We start from the raw sequence: 19,669 nt of genomic DNA, 5'->3' as shown, positions 1-19,669 counted from the left end.
AGATTACAGCCAATCCGCCACCCTGTCCGGATGTGCGAGGACATTCCAGGTAGGTGTAGCCAGATGGAAGGAAATGGTAGAGGGATATGTACTCATTGGGCTGATGTCAAGTCTCAGTGAGAAAGAGAATGTCTAGACCTCTATCAGTGATGATACCATTCAGTAGTAAACCTTTGTCGTTTATGGACCTTGAGTTTAAAAGCCTCAGTTGTGCATGATGTACTGCTCGGATTACGAGTGCACACAACAGACTTAAGTTTGTTAATTAGTCTCCTACCGCCCCGTCATCTGCATTTTTCCGCAAGATACCGTCTTGCATAAGGCTGTTGCTCAGATCCCTGCACAGGGTTGTTTTAATATGTTAACTGAGAAAATCTTGGGTGTAGTGAGTGATAGTTGCTTCCATTTCTGTATCTTTTGGTCCAGCCTTTGGTCCAGTAGATGGGAGATGAGATAAAAAGAGATGAGGATCGAGGAGGATCTGAGCTGGTACTTGAATCCAAACAATTAGCTAGTTGATTGGAGAAGTAGTCAAATACTTCTGTGTATATATATATATAGTGTATGTGTGGATTCATCCATTTCAGCCACACCCTTTGCTGACAGGTGTATAAAATGAGCACACAGCCATGCATCTTCATAGACAAACATTGGCAGTAAAATGGCCTTACTGACTTTCAACATGGCACCGTCATAGGATGCCACCTTTCCAACAACTCAGTTCATCAAATTTCTGCCCTCCTAGAGCTACCCCGGTCAACTGTAAGTGCTGTTATTGTGAAGTGCAAACATCTAGGTGCAACACGAAGTGGTAGGCCACACAAGCTCACAGAACGGGACCGCTGAGTGCTGAAGCGTGTAAAAAAAAGTCTGTCCTCAGTTGTAACACTCACTACGGAGTTCCAACTGCCTCTGGAAGCAATGTCAGCACCAGAACTGTTCGCCAGGAGATTCATGAAATGGGTTTTCATGGCCGAGCAGCTTCACACAAGCCTAAGATCACCATGCGCAATGCCAAGTGTCAGCTGGAGTGGTGTAAAGCTCGCCGCCATTGGACTCTGGAGCAGTGGAAAAGCGTTCTCTGGAGTGGAGAATCACGCTTCTGGGTTTGGCAGATGCCAGGAGAACATTACCTGCCCCAATGCATAGTGCCAACTGTAAAGTTTGGTGGAGGAGGAATAATGGTCTGGAGCTGTTTTTCATGGTTTGGGCTAGGCCCCTTAGTTCCAGTGAATGGAAATCTCAATGCTACAGCATACAATGACATTCTACATTTACATTTACATTTTAGATGATTATGTGCTTCCAAGTTTGTGGCAACAGTTTGGAGAAGGCACTTTCCTGTTTCAGCATGACAAAGTCCCTGTGCACAAAGCGAGGTCCATACAGAAATGGTTTGTCGAGATTGGTGTGGAACCTCACCGAACACCTTTGAGATGAATTGGAACGCCGACTGCGAGCCAGGCCTAATCGCCCAACATCAGTGACTGACCCCAATAATGCTCATGGCTGAATGGAAGCAAGTCCCCCCAACAATGTTCCAAAATCTAGTGGAAAGGCTTCCCAGAAGGATGGAGGTTATTATAGCAGCAAGGGGGGGGGACCAACTCCATATTCATGCCCACGATTTGAGATGTTCGATGAACAGGTGTCCACATACACTACATGACCAAAAGTATGTTAACTAATTTAACGTTGTTAGTAACATTCTTAGTTCTGTGTTCAATACTTGATCAGCTAAAAGTCGATAAAACAATGCACATAGAAAACACTTACAAATAACTAAGGATACGTTTGCAGGAGTAAACTACCAAGGCTGCCACAATGCGCCATGGCAGGCATGGAATTACCTGAAGGAGTAGTGATAAGATGTGGACTCAAAGACCGGCACCTCACTCCAATCAATAGAGTCTCACACTCAGAACCTAACTTGATGTTATGAATCAAAAGTAGCCTAGACATCTTTCCTCAAGTGGTCACAGTAAAGTTGAGAAATAGAGCCTTGTGTATGGTCCTATATGGCCCCCAACATCAGACCACGGGAAAGAAAAATAAAAAGTGGACTAACCTGATGGAGTGGGGACAAGTGAAGTGGAATAACCTGATGGACTAGCGACAAGTGAAGTGGAATAACCTGATGGACAAGCGACAAGTGATGGAGTGGGGACAAGTGAAGTGGAATAACCTGATGGACTAGCGACAAGTGAAGTGGACTAACCTGATGGACTAACGACAAGTGAAGTGGACTAACCTGATGGACTAGCGACAAGTGAAGTGGACTAACCTGATCGACTAGCGACAAGTGAAGTGGACTAACCTGATCGACTAACGACAAGTGAAGTGGACTAACCTGATGGACTAACGACAAGTGAAGTGGACTAACCTGATGGAGTAGGGACAAGTGAAGGGCGTTCCTTTGTCTCGCTGGTCCGCTTGCACCTGGAGAAGCCTTCCTATCACCTTTATCAACCCCTGCACATTCCTGTTCATAAGGGAAAAAAAGAAGAAAAAAAAAATCAATAAGGCCAGGGGTATAACTAGCAGTTTACAGAAAACCCAGATAGCTTAGGGCTATATTGTGCAGAGGACCTTACAGGGATACTTCGGGATTATGACAGTGACGCCCTGTATATACTTCCCCAGAGTCAGATGAACTTGTGGATACCATTTTTATGTCTGTGTCCAGTATGAAGGAAGTTAGAGGTAGTTTTGTGAGCCAATGCTAACATTGCGCTAACGCTAGTTAGCATTGGCTCGCAAAACTTCCTCTAACTTCCTTCATACTGGACAAACTTTGCTGTGGGGTTGTGGAAGCTGTAGTCACAGAGATTTAAGCTATCCGATTGGCCAGCGCAGTAGGAGCACTTGATTTAGCTCTCCTGGTCCGCCGGGTAGGCCGAGTTAGTTTCTTCAGACAAATAAAATAGTTAAAAATGGGAACACTTTGCCTATCCAGCGTAGGGCTTCTGAATCAAGTGCACCTACCGCCAACAGTGCAAGACTAATAAAAAAAGATTGGAGCTCAAGGCTTTATCATTGGCTTTTCTACAGAAATGTTTGGTGATAGACTATGAATGCCTTGAAGATCGACTAGTTGATCAGGATCGACCGGTTGGTGACCATTGCAGTAAGAGAAGCACACTGTACACTTACACAATGATATTAGACAGCGCATGCGATAATGTCAGAGATGGGAAAGGTCACAAGCTGTTTGGCGTTCCATTTCCTGCTGCGCTGGCCATTACCTCAGCACGATCAATAGCTCAAAGTCAGCAGTAGCAGCAGCCTGGCGAGTGGCAAAGACAGCGTGTCCCCTCCTCAGTGAAATTACTTTGTTACCATCTTATTACAGTGAGAGCAGAGGGCCCAAGGTGTTATGAGCAATGCAATGTCAACAGGGCAGAGTGTTCAGATCCCAATACACCACCATCATGCAATATGTTTACCACTGTAACAGACCTGAATGAATTTGGTTAACAACAAAAAAGGAAATAAAAAAAGAACATACTCAATGTCATACAGTGAATCATAGTGGCCATGGTTATCATTCTGCACGGATATGATCTCTAGGCCTATACGTGGGGTGCAGTGTATTTTCAATGCTACAGAACTACTATCGAAAGAGTTCCATGACTTTTAATATAGCCCGATCAACTGCTCTACAGTTTGGTGTGACAAAACTGTGTAACAGGATGTGCTGATAAGTGTTCAACCAAAGAGAGATAAGGGGAGGGGCTCATGTCTGACAGTATGGCTAAGCTCTGTTAAGACCTCCATAGCGCGCGGGAGGCTGTTGTAGAAGAAGAACAACGGTAGAAGACAATTTTTATGAGTCTGACTCTAATCAAGTCTGTCTGAACTCTGAGCATGTGTAATAAAAGGCCTGTGATACAAGCCGAGACATATTTTCTGAATTGTGTGTGCGCGCGCCAGGGTTTCCGTTAGCCGGTAATTGCCGGCTTTTGGGCTATAAAAAAATGAAAAAGAGAAACAAAAAACTGGCTCTGGCCAGGAGTGCCAGGTCCGGGAGAATAAAAAAAAAATAATCCCATTGCAAATAATTATTTTTAGCCTATTCATTGATGGAAATACCAGTCAATGTAAACACATTTGACTGGTCAGGCTTAGCGGTCTATAGGTTAATATGCAGAATTAAATTGGCACGTGTAGAGTATATTGTTATGCATCTTATTTATCGCACGCGTACAGCTTACAGATACTTTCAGTGGGAAATCTGCTGCTGCTACAGGATCTCAGACTGCAACGGACAGCAGGCTTCATCAGCGCATCACACACCACTTTGCAATGAGCTAGAGGCACTATGCGTTTTGAAAACATATACTTAATTGTTTGAAACCTGAACGTTTTACTACATATTATGAGGCATGTCTTACCTTGCCAAAATATCCGTGGAGGCAATTATTTTATATCAACTTTCTTTCATTGTCCAGTAGCCAAAAGGCACAATCCTATTAGATCTCCCCTCTTTCTAATGGATATTTCCATCTCTGTCACATGAAACCGCTCGCATGTGCAGTGCTCTTTGACAACAGTGTTGTCCCCTGTAAATTGCATTATGGAACAAACATTTGAGCGTAGCCTAATGCCTTGTGCGCATTGCTGCGCTTATAATGTGATGAAATAATAGCTGATCAACATTTTAAGCTAAATGTTCTAATCTGTTGCATCAGATTCATTGCTTTTTAACTTGTTTTTATGTAGCCCAGGCCTACTGGTTGTATGAATTTGGGAGCCAGCAGCATACCACCATGCATCCCACTGCTGGCTTGCTTTTCAAGCTAAGCAGGGTTGGTCCTGGTCAGTCCCTGGATGGGAGACCAGATGCTGCTGGAAGTGGTTTTGGAGGGCCAGTGGGAGGCACGCTTTCCTCTGGTCTAAAATATATCCCAATGCCCCAGGGCTGTGATTGGGGACACTGCCCTGTGTAGAGTGCCGTCTTTTGGATGGGACGTTAAACGGGTATCCTGACTCTCTGAGGTCATTAAAGATCCCACTGCACTTATGCTAAGAGTAGGCGTGTTAACCCCAGTGTCCTGTCTAAATTCCCAATCTGGCCCTCATACCATCACGGCCACCTAATCATCCCCAGCTTACAATTGGCTCATTCATCCCCCTCCTATCCCCTGAAACTATTCCCCCACATCATTGCTGTAAATGAGAATGTGTTCTCAGTCAACTTACCTGGTAAAATAACGGTAAAATAAATAAAATCTATCGTCCCAAAACGGTCAGAGAGCCTGTTTGGAATAGGCTATTTCTTACTCGACAAGCTGACTATAAAATAGGTCAACTTTCTACTATGGGGGATAGTAGACTGATATAGGCTAGTGATTTTTGCTGTTCGTTACTCATCTTGCTGGTTGAGGAAAAGTAAATGTGGACAGTTATTCTAACATCTTCAAAGAGCACATCAGAATTCAAGAAGGACCACACATCGTTGCATTCTCGACTTGCATGTTCTGTTAATATGAATTACCATCATCTAAATGTGATTTCTGTAATTCTGAGCACCGTGTGTGGACGCCCTAATCAGGTCACGTGCCCAATGCATATGGGTCCGGAAATTTCTCAAATGTCCAGTAAATTAAAAAATGCTTCCGGTCAAATGTCCGGCGCTACATTTTTTTTTACGGAAACCCTGGTGCGTGCGTGTGTGTGTAATACCTGGCAGAGGGCAGGAGGTTGAGGACGCTGTTGAGTATGTAGTGCAGGTCGGCATGGGCCTGCTCTACCAGAAGCACCACGGCGTCACAGCAGGCTGAGCGCACAGCAGCACAGTCACTGCAGCACTGCTCCCACAGGGTCTCCATAGCTGGGCCCTGCAACACAGTCAGACACAGTCAAAGACACAGGAGAGGCAGAGGCACAGCCACTACGGCACTGCTCCTACAGGGCCTCCACAGCCAGGAGTCAGACACAGTCAAAGGCACATGATGTGGTCATAAACAAATTGCATCAATCGAAAACACAGCGGGTCAGTCAGAAACAAATGTTACAGCCTGAGGCACAGCGTCACACTCAAACATGATACTCAGATACACATTTGAAGGCCAGACACCTACCTGGGTGGAGGACTGGCTGATCCTCTCATTCTGGCCCTTCTCTTTCAGCACAGCCGCAACCAGACTCCTCACCGTCTGCAGACATAGACAACAGGCTTACTACAGAGTTGGATCCTGGCTCACAATAACCTGAACAGTATGACCCCCATTGCATCCCCAATCCAGAGACAATCTCTCAGTCAGCACTTTACCTGGGCCTGTATGAGCGGGCTGGGAAAGTCAAATCTCTTTTTCAAATTCTCACTCATCTTCTCTGGTCATGCCTGCGAGTAAGGGAGAAAGACCGAAAGATTATGCTTTGGATTGAGAGCACAGAAACGGGAATATTTCTAAAGAAGTTAAAACTCAAATAGAACGGAGCTCTCCTTGTTGAAAATAAAAAGTACACAACAAAACTAAGGTTATTGAAGAGGATACCTGGAAAATCAAACTTTCTGGCCATGTTTCAAAGAGACATTTTACATGACATTTTTTGTCCTAGCTCCCAGCGGACTGACATGACAACCTACGAAAGGAGCTGAACTGCCCAAAGACAGAGTGATTCCCCAAACTCCAGCCATCTGCTGTGTCATATAGGCTACAACTAGCCTAATGTACTGTGTACCTACATTGAAGAACAGCCCCCAAGCAGGTACCTGCATCCCTTTGAAAGACGACCCCCGCAGTGTGAACTAAAGCTCTGACAGGTGGCATTGGCCACTGACATAATTTTGCATGAATTGAATGCATTATTCACGAGACACCTTCCCGAATACAGACAGATGACTGGCCCCCGAGCAGTTTGCTAGTCGCTACATTGAATACATTGAAACTTGGACCATCTCAGGTTGTTGTTCCATTAAAGAATGACAATGAGGCAGAGAGGACAGACAAGTGGACTGACTACCAGATGGTTATTGTCGGGACCCTGGCTGCCTGGCTGGCTGATAGCCAGGGAGATCTGTATGTGCTGTGTGTGAGACTCTGAACAGAGGGGGAATATGGGAGACAATGTAGCCCCCCCTACCGCACCGCACTCCAGCCCCACCCGTTCCCCCTCTATTATAGAGCTGATAAGTGACAGGCCAACAGTGTGCAACAGCCCATTCACAGCCCCTGACGCAGCTATAACATTCACTCTCAACGACGTAATACAGCATCCACAGAAACTGCCACACTACTGCAACCCAAACGTATAGCGAGGTAAGGCTCTCATATTCAATGCTAAAAGTAGACTTCTGACAACTGTCTTCGACAAGTTGGTGTTTATGGTTGAAACTTATCGTAGGCCTTTGTGACGTGACTGACTAGGATTAAAGGATAAAATCCACCTGTCAATGCTGGTTGGTTGATATTACACTGCACAAGGTGCTTGGTTCCATAAAATGACATTTTGTTGTGAAGGGATTGAAATGTGGCCTAAATTGTTGTGCAGTGTTATTAAATGTGTATAAAAGACAATAGAGGGAATAAACTAACATTCATATTCTTTGAGAGTGTAAAAACAAAGTTGCTGTTGTTGAATTAGGCATAAGCAAGATGGCACAAAATCATTTATGGATTGACATGACTATGTTCAAACATATTCAACTTGCTCTAGTCTGACTATTGTTGAGGTTTGACACCCAGATATAGTCTTAAAAAAATAGATGTTATTTCACTGTGCTGCATGGCACATTTTCCAAACTCAAAGAGGGACAATAGTCAGTGAAACATGTAAATTAAAGTATTCAGGGGTTTCTAGACTGCCTTTAACTTGTTCACTAACAATGTAAACAGGCCTGTACTGCTGGCTCGCCATTGTTAGTGTAAACAATGTGACATTGTTTAAAATGCTCATTCCTGTGCCTTTGAAAGTGACAGTCCTAACGCTTGTGGATAGCAGAATTGACTATGGCTTGTTGCTTGCCCTCCAAAACGATTTAGTTACTGGTTAAGGCAGGCAGAACAGATAGCACATTATCATTACATTGTTAATGCAATGGGATACATTTGGTAGAATTACCATAAACTCTACCAACAGCGTGGCTGTCTAGCTGCTGGTGTACCTGGGGTTACTATTAGTAGAGACAGAAAACATCAATACCATCATGATGAGTTTCCTGGAACTGAGCTAGCCAGCCAAGTTCCCTGACGCTTGCAAATGTTAAACAAATGTACTGTAGCTAGCTAAAACAGCATCTGTGCATTAGGGACGTCTCTAACGCCCAGAAAGCTCCGATTCAAACTCCCATTCAACCACGAACAGGTCGGAAGCCCACAACAGCTCAACACACATTTGGAAGTGCCGAATACCCTTTTCTTTTTCTGTTGTTTTTAAAATGTAGACATTTTTTGTTTGTACATACCGGCCGAAACGAGAGTAAATGGAGATAGTTGCTCAGCGAAACTGCACATTTGGTGATTAATTAACGTATTTTTACATTATAACGTTTGCAGAGCTGGTGAATGGGAGTTTGAGTCGGAGCTTTCTGAGCGTTAGAGGTGTCCAACGCAAATATACTGGTTCAGTAGCTAGCTAGATATCAAGCTACAGCTAACTTTACTGTACATCTAAGTCACGTTCACCTTCAGTTAGGTTAATCATTTTTAGGGCTTGATAACTTGCAAATAACACACAGTTAGAGTTGGCATTAAGTTAGAGACAAACTAACAGAACGTCTGTTGAAATTATACCCAGCTAGCTTGCAAAGTTTAATGAATTTGGTGAGCTAGCTCCTAAACTGGCCACTGCACTGAATAGCCAATAACGTTAGATTGCAGCGCGCGAAATCTTATTCCACATAAAACATGCAGTATTTTAAACGTCTACACCTTACCATTACAGACCGTAATACAGACTTACATTTTCTAACTAAAAATGATCAACCAATATCTGTAATTGCAATACACTTCAAACTGTACCTCTGGTCCAGAACTGGCAAAAAACACATGGGAGTACGGCGTGCAGTAAGCGTCAAATAAGTATGGAAAACGCAATTGAATAATTCCATAACGTTCATGTCATTCAAACTTATTTGAATAAAGAATGATGTCATATTTGAATAAATAAGAATGCTATTTTTCTTGAATTGATTATTATTGCATACATATATTTAAACTTGCATTCATCTGGATATAGCCTACTGATTATGATGAGGAGGAGGAAGAATCACTGGACACAGATCTTGTGCATCCTATAAAACACCAAATTGCCAAAAGAAACCTACTGTAATGTTAGATCAACATTTCACTAGCAAGTTTTTTTTATGGTTGTTTCCTTCATTTCAGCATGCAAGCTCATAACTGAGATTGCCTTCTAGCTGTAAATTGCTGTTATCATTAATAAAAGCAAATCGTTTTTCAAATAACATTGTTGATAAGACTGGGACTTAGTTTTCCAGGAAATGGTCAAGTGTGAAGAAATGTTTCTATTCTATTAAATTAACTGTGCTGTGACCTTGAACAATGTAGGATGATTGCCTTGAGTTTCTGACACCACAAGTGAAATTTCTCTGTGAATGTGCTGGATTTCTTTATTTCTTTATTATTATTATTATTTGTGTACTTGTTTGACATTTTACTGCATTGTTGGGAGCAAGTAACAAACATTTTGCTGCACCCACTATAACATCTACTAAACTGAGTACACGACCAATAAACTTTGATTTGATGAGTGGCTTCGTCAAACCAGTCCTCACAGACATGATGGTGTTGATGAGTATGTAGGCTCAACTGGTGGAGCCAGTGATAATTGGTCCTAGTGTTACATTAAATGTCAAGGACACGATATAATACAAAAATTAAATTGAAACATAATGACACTGCCACTGTCATCCTAGGTTTGCTTGCTTGGGATACGCCTCGATCACACCGACAGCGTCATTGCATTTTGGTACACCAGAAGTACATTCATTTCCAATGGAACCCTGGGTTTGCATTGTAGCATTGTGTTGCAGAGGCAGTTGCAGTGCGTTCGGTGTGGTGCATACGTTGGATTTATTGAACATATGCGTCAAACTGTATGCGTAGATGGCTTGACAGAAATGGTAGCAGAAGGTGAATGTTGAACTTTTGTTGCACACATATCCAGATGATGCTGCGTACCATTTTGCGCAATGATGCTATCGGTGTGATCAAGGCTATAGCGTTTCTTCAGCAAACATTCTGTGTGCAATACAAATATTTCATTTTACTTGATATGATTTGGATTGGTCTATTGTGTAAGTGACTATGGCCAAAGCTGGCTTGGTTAGGTTTTTCTCTGGACTTCCTGTTTTAACGGACCGATGAGGAATCGATCCTAATCCATCCTGTCATGGCGCTTTGGTTTGGCACTGCATGCATCACCACCTCTGCAATAGGTCATCTTTTTGTGCTTGCCTCCATTCTACCGATATTAAGAGCTGTCAGATTAGGACACCACTTGACCTGATCCTCAATAAAATCATGATTACCTTTTTAACAATAATCCATGTGTTCAAGCAGAAGTAATCGCTAGTGGGCAGACTACATAAATGGTACAGTAGATCTTCCTTCAGACTATTGGCACCGATAGCTAATGAGCAGCAATAGTTCTGGTGCATGGGTTTTTCATCACTGGTTATTTGGACAAATCACCATTTCGCAGGTGCGCATCTTTCGAATTTCTCAAGGGGAGGGTACATCCGACCCATACGCTACGTTCGTAACCAAGGGGGAAGGGGTAATTTACCACATACCACTGGGAAAAATCCACTTTACCGCCCCTCCAGCTGGTAATTACTAGTGGAAACGCATCTATCATCCTGAGCTCCCACATGCTGACCTCTGACATCACCTACTAAGGAAATGACCACAAATCACAAGGCCAAATCTACACTGGAGTTGCTTACCAAGATGACATTGAATGTTCCTGAGTGGCCAAGTTACAGTTTTGACTTAAATCGGTTTGAAAATCTAAGGCAAGGTTTGAAAATGGCTGTTTAGCAATGATCAACAATCAACTTGGCAGAGCTTGAAGGATTTTAAATTGAATAGTTGTCAAATATTGTACAATCCAGGTGTGCAAAACTCAAGGGTGTTATTTATTAATTCATTTATAGAGCCCCACAGTGGAGGTGTCATAATACCCATAAAACCTAGCGGTCAAACAGGGAAATGGTTCCAATCGTTTTTTCCAACATTCATTTTTCCCATAGGGAATTTTAGAAACACTTAAAATAAGGGCTATGTTTCGTGTAGGCTTACCCTGGCGTGATGTTTTGATAACCATGTAAATCTCTCTCAGACAAGGTGACATTTATCAATATATTTGGCTCTATTTACTCTGACTCTAAAATGCTAATTAGCGTCAAAATAAAACATCATGCAAGACTACAAATCCATGTAAGCTCCTTTGATTACAAATCCCTGCAAGCTCCTACAAATCCCCGACACCTTTGCTAACAAGTATTGTCAATTTAAAACTTGCACAAGACAATTAAAAGAATTGTCAGTTTAAAGAAACGTAGCCAATTTATCCGTTACTAAATGTAGCGAACATTAGACAGTTAATCCAGAGATTCTTATTTTTGCCTCGATTCGTCAGTCTCGTCCAAATCATCATGGCATTTGTAGTTCTTTATGATAGCCACATTAGCAGCAATTAGCATTTCATTTTGGGGGGGTAAATACAGGTGAATGTATTGATGAAAGTCACCTTGTCCTAAAAAGATTAGACACACAGACACGGTTATCGAAACAACAGGCCAGGGCAAGCCTACACAAAAAAAGGCCTTATTTTAAGTATATGTAAAATCCCCTATGGGAAAAATGAAAGGTGGAAAAACGACTGGAACCAATTCCTTGTTTGACCGCTAGGTTTTATGGGTATTATGACACCTCCACTGTGGGGCTCTATTTGTCAGGGACCATGTACAACATGCCATTGCACCAGATTTAGCTAGTTTGCTCATTTTCCTTTGTAGTGCCTGGGCTTAACACCTATGGACACAAAGCTTATGCTGCTTTCGTAACCAAGTTGGTGTTGGGAATTTACCAGTTGTGAAGCCGTAAATACCAGTTGGAGGGCCATTCAAGTGGATTTTTACCAGTCTAATGTGGTAAATTCCCACTTGGTTAAGAACTCAACATTAATCGAGCGGCTGACCAATTATGTGAGACTTTAACTCTGGGCTAACCGAGATTAAAGTAGAAGCAACATCAAGGTGATTGTAAAAACAATTACATTTTTCAATGGGGAATGATGAACAGTTGGTTGGTTGTCGAATACAACACTTGTTAAGTCCATATTGTTAGGTTCTCTTTCTTGTGATACTGACACAACTTAAGAAAAAATAGTTAGCCCACTGATGGAAAGTGGAAACTGAACCCTTGCATTGATATCTCAATCAGAAACTATATTGAGCTCATTAACGTCATATGTAGACATGATCAGAATTGGTATTCGGTGTTAGCCTGTAGTTCAAAATCAAGATGTTTAAAGCTGATTTATGGTCATTCCAGAAGATGCATTGGCTGTACAGCATTTACTGCTATGCGGCCTCTGCAGAAGTCAGTCCATTCATGCTTCGTGAAGGAAGTTGTCAAGGAATTGAGTTTTTGTTTATACATGACCTCTCACCCGCTCCTACAGTCAACCAATCACATCAATGCGAGCTATACAGAGCCCCTGCATTGTTAAAGCCAATTTGTGCTTGATCCAATTATGTGGTTGGACGATGTTGTAGTTGGAGGCTTCGTATTGAGGGTGTGATGCATTTTCGGAGGGTGTGATGCATTTGCGGAGCCTTCGGAGGCACAGCAATTGCGTCATACCCTCAGTTTTTAGCCCCCGGATCGCATTGCCAGAGCAAGCATAAATTGGCATTTAGGTTAATGTGTGTTTTAACATGCATCTTTCTTACAATGGCTGAAGATGTAACATAAGTTTCCAAAAACACCACACAGAGAGAATGTTTGTTAAAAAATGTGTGTATTTGAGGCATGTGTTCATACTGATAGGATCGAAAGAAAGGAAGCACTGCTCTTGGATCAGGGTTTTCCCTTTCCAATCTATTCCAATTGTCAAATTTGTATTTGTAGTCACCTGTTCCATTCGTTACGGGCGTTCCAAAAAAGACGGGTAAAAATCTTGATTTTATGTTTAGCAGAGATCGGCTGTGTATAAAGTAATGCGGAAGGTCAAAAAAAGCTTCTAACGACGTACTTAGCTGTTCTATGAGTGGTCTGAGGCAGTCGTTAATAACGAGCGTTTTCAAGAGAAACTTTAGTAACGATGGTTTTGGGAAACAGTTGGGAGATTTAACGACTGCTCCTATGAAAGATGTAATGATGAACGTGCTTTTGGGAAACCGAGGCCAGAGCTGTTGTGAATGAAGTTGTAAATAAAGTGTGTTCATGTTTATACAGGACGTACCGCCCCCACCAACCGTCAACCTATCATGTCAATACAGAGTTATATGCCGCTATACCGAGCCCTCCACATTGTTACAAAAGTTGGGAGGCGCAGCGATGTGGTACGGCGCTTGATTTGGCCTCCGCAAGCCAACGGAGGCTCCGCAAGTGCGTCACACCCGCCATATGGAGCCTCTGGACCACATTACCAGATCAAGCATACTTGGGTGTCATTATGGACTGGCAATGTTCAAGGAACATGAGATGTTGGAATCAAAAAACATATGAATAGTTATCTATTTTGGGCCTCATAATATGTTGTTTGTTTTGATATGGATGGTGTATGAATGATTGTGTGGATTCAATGACCATTTGCGGAAAGTATATTTTTGAGTATATTGTTTGAGTATATTGACATCCAATTGTAGGCTAATAGAGGATTGAACAAATATCTAATAGCAGAGTGTAGACTATGTTTGATATATTGGATAATGTTATATTACAGTATCAAGTGCTTCAGTCAACGCTGTTATAAGAGAGCAAATGTATGTTTTGACTGTTCAGGCTGGGTAACTATGTGCACTCATCAATGGTTTGAAAGCCACTTGCCTATGTGGGTAAATTGTGAGGTGGATTTACTATAGCCCATGCATTGGTTGTCTGCGCGTGTGCGCTGTCTCATTGGTTCGCTTTCCCCCTGCTCGTCTGCGGCTCTTGTCAGTGCACAAAACAGCGCATGCGTCTTATTTTGCTCCTCAGCCTTTGAAACTCGGGGTTGAGTTCAATTAGGAGAGACCATGTCCGCCATCAGCCATATGCACTTCTCTATCTTCTCATTTAAAACAAATTCTCCATGAAATAGCGGTAGAACGCGGCCTCGAGAATGGCCACATCGGTGAGTACACTGCTTGCGACCATGCTTAGCAAGGGTGTGTTGCACGGTATTGTTTTCTTTGCTAGAAGAAGGCGGAATTGCCCGGCGCGACTGAGCAGAAGATTTCCAGCCATATTTCTATCGAAGTACAGTAGACACACAGATAGCTCTTGGTTAGAACTAGTTGAGCTGGGAAGCGCGTATAGAATGCCGCATATCTCGTGTATAGGAACATTAGTGCGAAAGTGATGCTTGGATAGTAAAATAATGAAAAAAGTCTAGCCTGGCAAATTAGACTTTTAATAGTTTTTCGGCGTTGTTCAAAATGACTTGCAGTTTGTAGCGTATAGACCACGGTAGCCAAAGCTACTTCATGAACATCAATATAGGGCAGGCTATAGACCCGATGCTTTCTTTGCTGAAATGCTATGCTGGATAGTGTGTATGGGATTTTGAGTAGGCCTATATCAAATCGAAATGTGTTATTCTGCAACGTGAGTGTTTTAATTGATTTATTCCACGCATTGCGTGTGTACCTATTGAGACCATCGTTTTGCCATGGTGCCAGTCCAGCCTTCGATTGGCAACAATATCTGATATGATTTTGGATGTTACAGGGTGCTGTTCAGGTGAAACTAGAACTTGGACATCGTGCCCAGGTCAGAAAGAAACCCACGGTGGAAGGCTTTACGCACGACTGGATGGTGTTTGTCCGAGGACCAGAGCACAGCAACATTCAGCACTTTGTGGAAAAAGTTGTTTTTCACCTGCACGAAAGCTTCCCAAGACCAAAAAGAGGTAGAATTATAATTTACCCAAATTTTTATTAGATTGTTTTGGATAGTTTTACTGTCATAGAAGAATAGACTGCTTGGTTGTAAAGCAAACCCTACCACTCCGGACAAAGACTATATGGGTTGATTTGTGTGCACGAACTTTCTTAACTTTCTTTAAAAAAAAACCACGATGTTTTGTTATAACCTCCACTTTGCAGAGTTTGTCAATTTAAAATATTGGAATTTGTACTGCCCAAAACAGCCCCAAAACCTGCTTAATTCATTTGAACATGCCCACCTATAGCGCATACATAATTTATTGGATGCGCAATTGGAGAATTGAATACCAACATATTGATTCATTTTAGTTTAAAACAACCTGAGGTTAGATGAAAGCAATATGAATTTTTTATTAGAAGAGGCAAATTCCCGCCCCACCTGCTGCAGGCTATGAATGATTGGGCAACCCAAATTAATGTGAGTATTCTGCAAACCATAACTTGTCTAAGTGGCTTTGTTTTTAATAGCTGATCCATGGAGGGTAACTTGGGTTTAAACGCCCCCCCTCCCTCCCTCCTGTAATTCTCAAACTACTTTGTTGCCACATTTTTTTTTCTCCCCCCAACACTTTCCCTGGAAAAGTTTCCCTAAAAATTTAATCTTGCGTCTCAACTTTTTAAATCACTCTAACAAAACGATTTTGAGGTACATTGGTCAAATATTGGGTCATTTACAAAAATATACAGTACCAGGCAAAAGTTTGGACACACCTACTCACTCCAGGGTTTCTTTATTTTTACTATTTTCTACATTGCAGAATAAGAGTGAAGACCTCACCACTATGAAATAACACATATGGAGTCATGTAGTAACTAAAAGTGTTAAACAAATCCAAATGTTTTAAATAAAAGATTCTTAAAAGTAGCCCCCCTTTGACTTGATGACCACTTTGCACACTTATGGCATTCTCTCAACCAGCTTCATGAGGTAGTCACTTGAAATGTGTTTCAATTAACAGGTGTGCCTTGTTAATTTGTGGAATTTCTTTCCTCAATGCGTTTGAGCCAATCAGTTGTGTTGTCACAAGGTAGAGGTGCTATACAGAAGATGGCCCTATTAAGTAAAAGTCCGAGTCCATATTATGGCAAGAACAACTCAATTATGCAAAGAGAAATGACAGTCCATTACTTTCAGACGTGAAGGTCAGTCAATCCAGACAATTTCAAGAACTTTGAAAGTTTCTTCAAGTGCAGTTGCAAAAACCAAGCGCTATGATGAAACTGGCTCTCGTGAGGACCGCCACAGGAAAGGAAGACCCAGAGTTACCTCTGCTGCAGAGGAAAAATTCATTAGTTAACTGCACCTCAGATTGCAGCCCAAATAAATGCTTCACAGTTCAAGTAACAGACACATCTCAACATGAACTGTTCAGAGGAGACTGAATCAGGCCTTCATGGTTGAATTGCTGCAAAGAAACCACTACTAAAGGACACCAATAAGAAGAGACTTGCTTGGGCCAAGAAACACTAGCAATGGACATTAGACTGGTGGAAATCTGTCCTTTGGTCTGATGAGTCCAAATTTGAGATTCATATTTCCAGCCGCTTTGTCTTTGTGAGATGCAGAGTAGGTGAACAGTTGCTCTCCGCATGTGTGGTTCCCACCATGAAGCATGGAGGAGGTGTGATGGTGTAAGGGGTGGCTTTGCTGTTCATATAAGGAAATCAGTCAATTTAAATAAATAAATTAGGCCAAAATCTATGGATTTCACATGACTGGGAATACAGATATGCATCTGTTGGTCAGAAAAGGAAGGGCGTGGATCAGAAAACCAGTCAGTATCTGGCGTGACCACTGTCGGTCTCATGCAGCGCAACACATCTACTTCACATAGAGTTGATCAGGCTGTTGATTGTGGAATGTTGTCCCACTCCTCTTCAATGGCTGTGCGAGGAAGCCGGATGTGGAGGTCCTGGGCTGGTGTGGTTACATGTGGTCTGCGGTTGTGAGGCTGGTTGGACGTACTGCCAAATTCTCTAAAATGATGTTGGCTTATGGTAGAGCAATGAACATTCAATTCTCTGGTAACCGCTCTGGTGGACATTCCTGCAGTCAGCATGCCAATTGCATGCTCCCTCAACTTGAGACATGTGGCATTGTGTTGTGACGAAACTGCACAATTTAGTGGCCATTTATTGTCCCTAGCACAAGGTACACTTGTGTAGTGATCATGCTGTTGAATCATCTTGATATGCCACACATGTCAGGTGGCTCTTGGCAAAGGCAAAATGCTAACTAACAGGGATGTCAGAAATGTGTGCACAAAATTTGAGTGAAAGAAGCTTTTTTTCGTATGGAAAATTTCGGACATCTTTTTTTATTTTAGCTCATGGGACCAACACGTGACATGTTGCTTTTAACATTTTTGTTCAGTGTCTGTGTATCTCACATGCACAATATACCATTAGGGGAGCCTAAAGATGAATAATCCACTTGGTTAGATTATTATTATTTATTTTTTTACCAGTTTTTAATAAAGTAGTACAAATCATCTGTAAGTTACACAATTGTATTTATTTATTGAATAAATAAACCCCACCCCTTCAAAATGTGTTTGCCTAAGGATAGCCAGTATGTACATATCTAAATCTTAATTTTTTTTTGGTTGAAAATATACATTTCCCATAAGGTGGACGGTTTCCCCCAAGTTACCCTAAACTAGAAAGGCAAAATGTGACCGCTACCCAGTGTATTTGGCGATGGTAAACAGAAGAAGGTTTGTTCAAACAGTGGAGAGCATAGTGGTTGTTTAAGTGTCTGGCACGGCTGGAAGGGATCAATTATAGTATTTGTTAGTTTGGGATTTTTACCCCCCCCCCCCCCTTTCCTGCTGGTGTGTTTGAGTGTTCTTCGGCGTGACAAGTGCTGGGAAACGTGCCAAAGTCGGTGCCTTGGAGAGACCCTGTCATATTGTAATTACACGCGACTCAGATTGCCGGGGAACATTCGTCGTTTATTGGGAACAGTTGTAAGATCATGCTGTAGTTAAACCAAATAAAAAAAATAAAAAGTATTTACTCGCCTTTAACACTAATACCCCGGACTCCTCTCAACAGTGTTTATGAAGAATAGTCATTGCATCAAGAAAAATATGCATTAGGCAAAGTACAGAATGGGTCTTATAGAAGACGTGTTTATAGGGTTCTGTTGCACCTCAGTAGGCTCTTTTACTATATAAATCAAGTCTTGAGTAGGATTTTCTTTGTTAAAGTTCTTATACTTTGGCGCTTTCACCTCTTTTTATAATATAAGTATTCTGGTTTGTTGGGTATTACTGACTTGACCATTTGTATGTTAAATATGACCTGCCAGTTTCTTCCGGTTTCACACACAGTGGAAACTTGTTGCATGGGCAGTTGGACTAGACAGCCTTCTGATACATTTCACATACTTTGTCCAGGGTGTTAGCACAATTCACAACATGGTCATTGTCCATTTACCAACATCACCTGTAAGTGTTCAAAGATTTCCATTGACAGCAGGTAACTGTGTGCTTTCATGTTACCAATACCTATAGTAGAAGCCTACAGTGCTCTAATTCTGACTCCTATTCCTAAAATTCAAAAATGTCACTAGTATTCTCACAGTTTTGACTGAATGAATGACAACAGCCTATTACGATTTTCATTAAAATGCTGGTAGACTTGAACACAAGACAGCCATAGAACCAGTCAGCCACCATAAGGATGTTTTCATTGGTGTTGCATATGCTTGGTCCCTGTTCACTGGTGCAGGTAGGCTACAGTCTGTCGTACATGGTTGATTGTACACCCCCCCCTTCCCCCACCCCTGCAATCCACCAAAGGCTGCTTTTGAGTCTGCTCTTTGTTGCAAAGAGACAAAACAGCCTGCTAGACTAGAGCCAGGGATTGAGGTTGAGATCAGTTCAAGAGAAAAGCTTTCTCTTTTACTGAGAGAATACTGTCTCTGAATGCTGGATTACGGGTGCAAATGTTATAACCTGACTCAGTGGATTGGATGTTGTAAATCATCACAACTCAAGTATGGCTTTGATAAGAAAGTAACTAGCCCCTTGATCTTGCAAGACAAAATGCATAAACAATGAATTGTAAGTTGCCTTCTACTTGAGTTTTGAATAAAATAAAAAAGACAGTTGCTGTTAAATGTTCATTCTTTATTCATGACACCAATGTTATGTACTGTTTGATTGGTTAAATTGAGCAATATCTGAGCAAGAGAGCTTCATTTGAACATGGTGGCGAGTATTCAAGTGGGTGAAATAGAAGTGAATGTATAGTGCACTGCAAAGCATGATGTATTTGGTTATGAATCTACCTTGTCCAGCAGTTTACTGCGAAGTCATTGAGCAAATCAGTCTTTCAATAAACTGGAAAATCTGTCCGTTTACATGCGCGTAAACAAGAAGCCATTTCAACAAGCATAAATCTATACTGTGTTAGGCAAATAGAGGAGAGGTGGTCAAGGCAAGTGCTATTATACAAAGTGTCGCTTGTACTTGAAGTTCCAAAGTGCTGCTCGCATGTTTTCAATGCGTGCAGGGAATTCTTGGGGCATTTGAA

General features: G+C 41.9%; 2 protein-coding genes across 9 annotated transcripts in view; one reads left to right on the top strand and one right to left on the bottom strand.

Annotated features, from left to right (window-relative positions):
- focad (focadhesin) overlaps window positions 1–9,027 on the bottom strand; it is a 75,025-nt gene extending 65,998 nt beyond the window's left edge. For 2 of the 3 annotated variants that reach the window (XM_014155779.2, XM_014155781.2), the window contains exons 1-5: window positions 8,967–9,027; window positions 6,275–6,346; window positions 6,084–6,158; window positions 5,686–5,840; window positions 2,384–2,482 (exon numbers count right to left, since the gene is read on the bottom strand). In XM_014155779.2, coding sequence (XP_014011254.1) covers window positions 2,384–2,482; window positions 5,686–5,840; window positions 6,084–6,158; window positions 6,275–6,331 — 386 coding nt within the window. In that variant the 5' untranslated portion in view covers window positions 6,332–6,346; window positions 8,967–9,027. Of the gene's footprint in view, window positions 1–2,383; window positions 2,483–5,685; window positions 5,841–6,083; window positions 6,159–6,274; window positions 6,347–8,907 lie in introns of all 3 variants that reach the window. The other variant, XM_014155780.2, reaches the window with a different exon arrangement.
- Window positions 7,142–19,669, top strand: part of mllt3 (MLLT3 super elongation complex subunit) — a 49,481-nt gene continuing 36,953 nt past the window's right edge. For 2 of the 6 annotated variants that reach the window (XM_014155785.2, XM_014155784.2), the window contains exons 1-2: window positions 14,140–14,313; window positions 14,910–15,090. In XM_014155785.2, coding sequence (XP_014011260.2) covers window positions 14,302–14,313; window positions 14,910–15,090 — 193 coding nt within the window. In that variant the 5' untranslated portion in view covers window positions 14,140–14,301. Of the gene's footprint in view, window positions 7,266–14,139; window positions 14,314–14,382; window positions 14,787–14,909; window positions 15,091–19,669 lie in introns of those variants that run through there. The other 4 variants (XM_045701345.1, XM_014155782.2, XM_014155783.2 and 1 more) reach the window with 4 other exon arrangements.

Source organism: Salmo salar, chromosome ssa18, assembly GCF_905237065.1.
Source record: "Salmo salar chromosome ssa18, Ssal_v3.1, whole genome shotgun sequence".
NCBI lineage: Eukaryota > Metazoa > Chordata > Actinopteri > Salmoniformes > Salmonidae > Salmo > Salmo salar.
The sequence above is the reverse complement of the archived record's forward strand: the minus strand, read 5'-3'. Positions and strand labels throughout refer to the sequence as shown.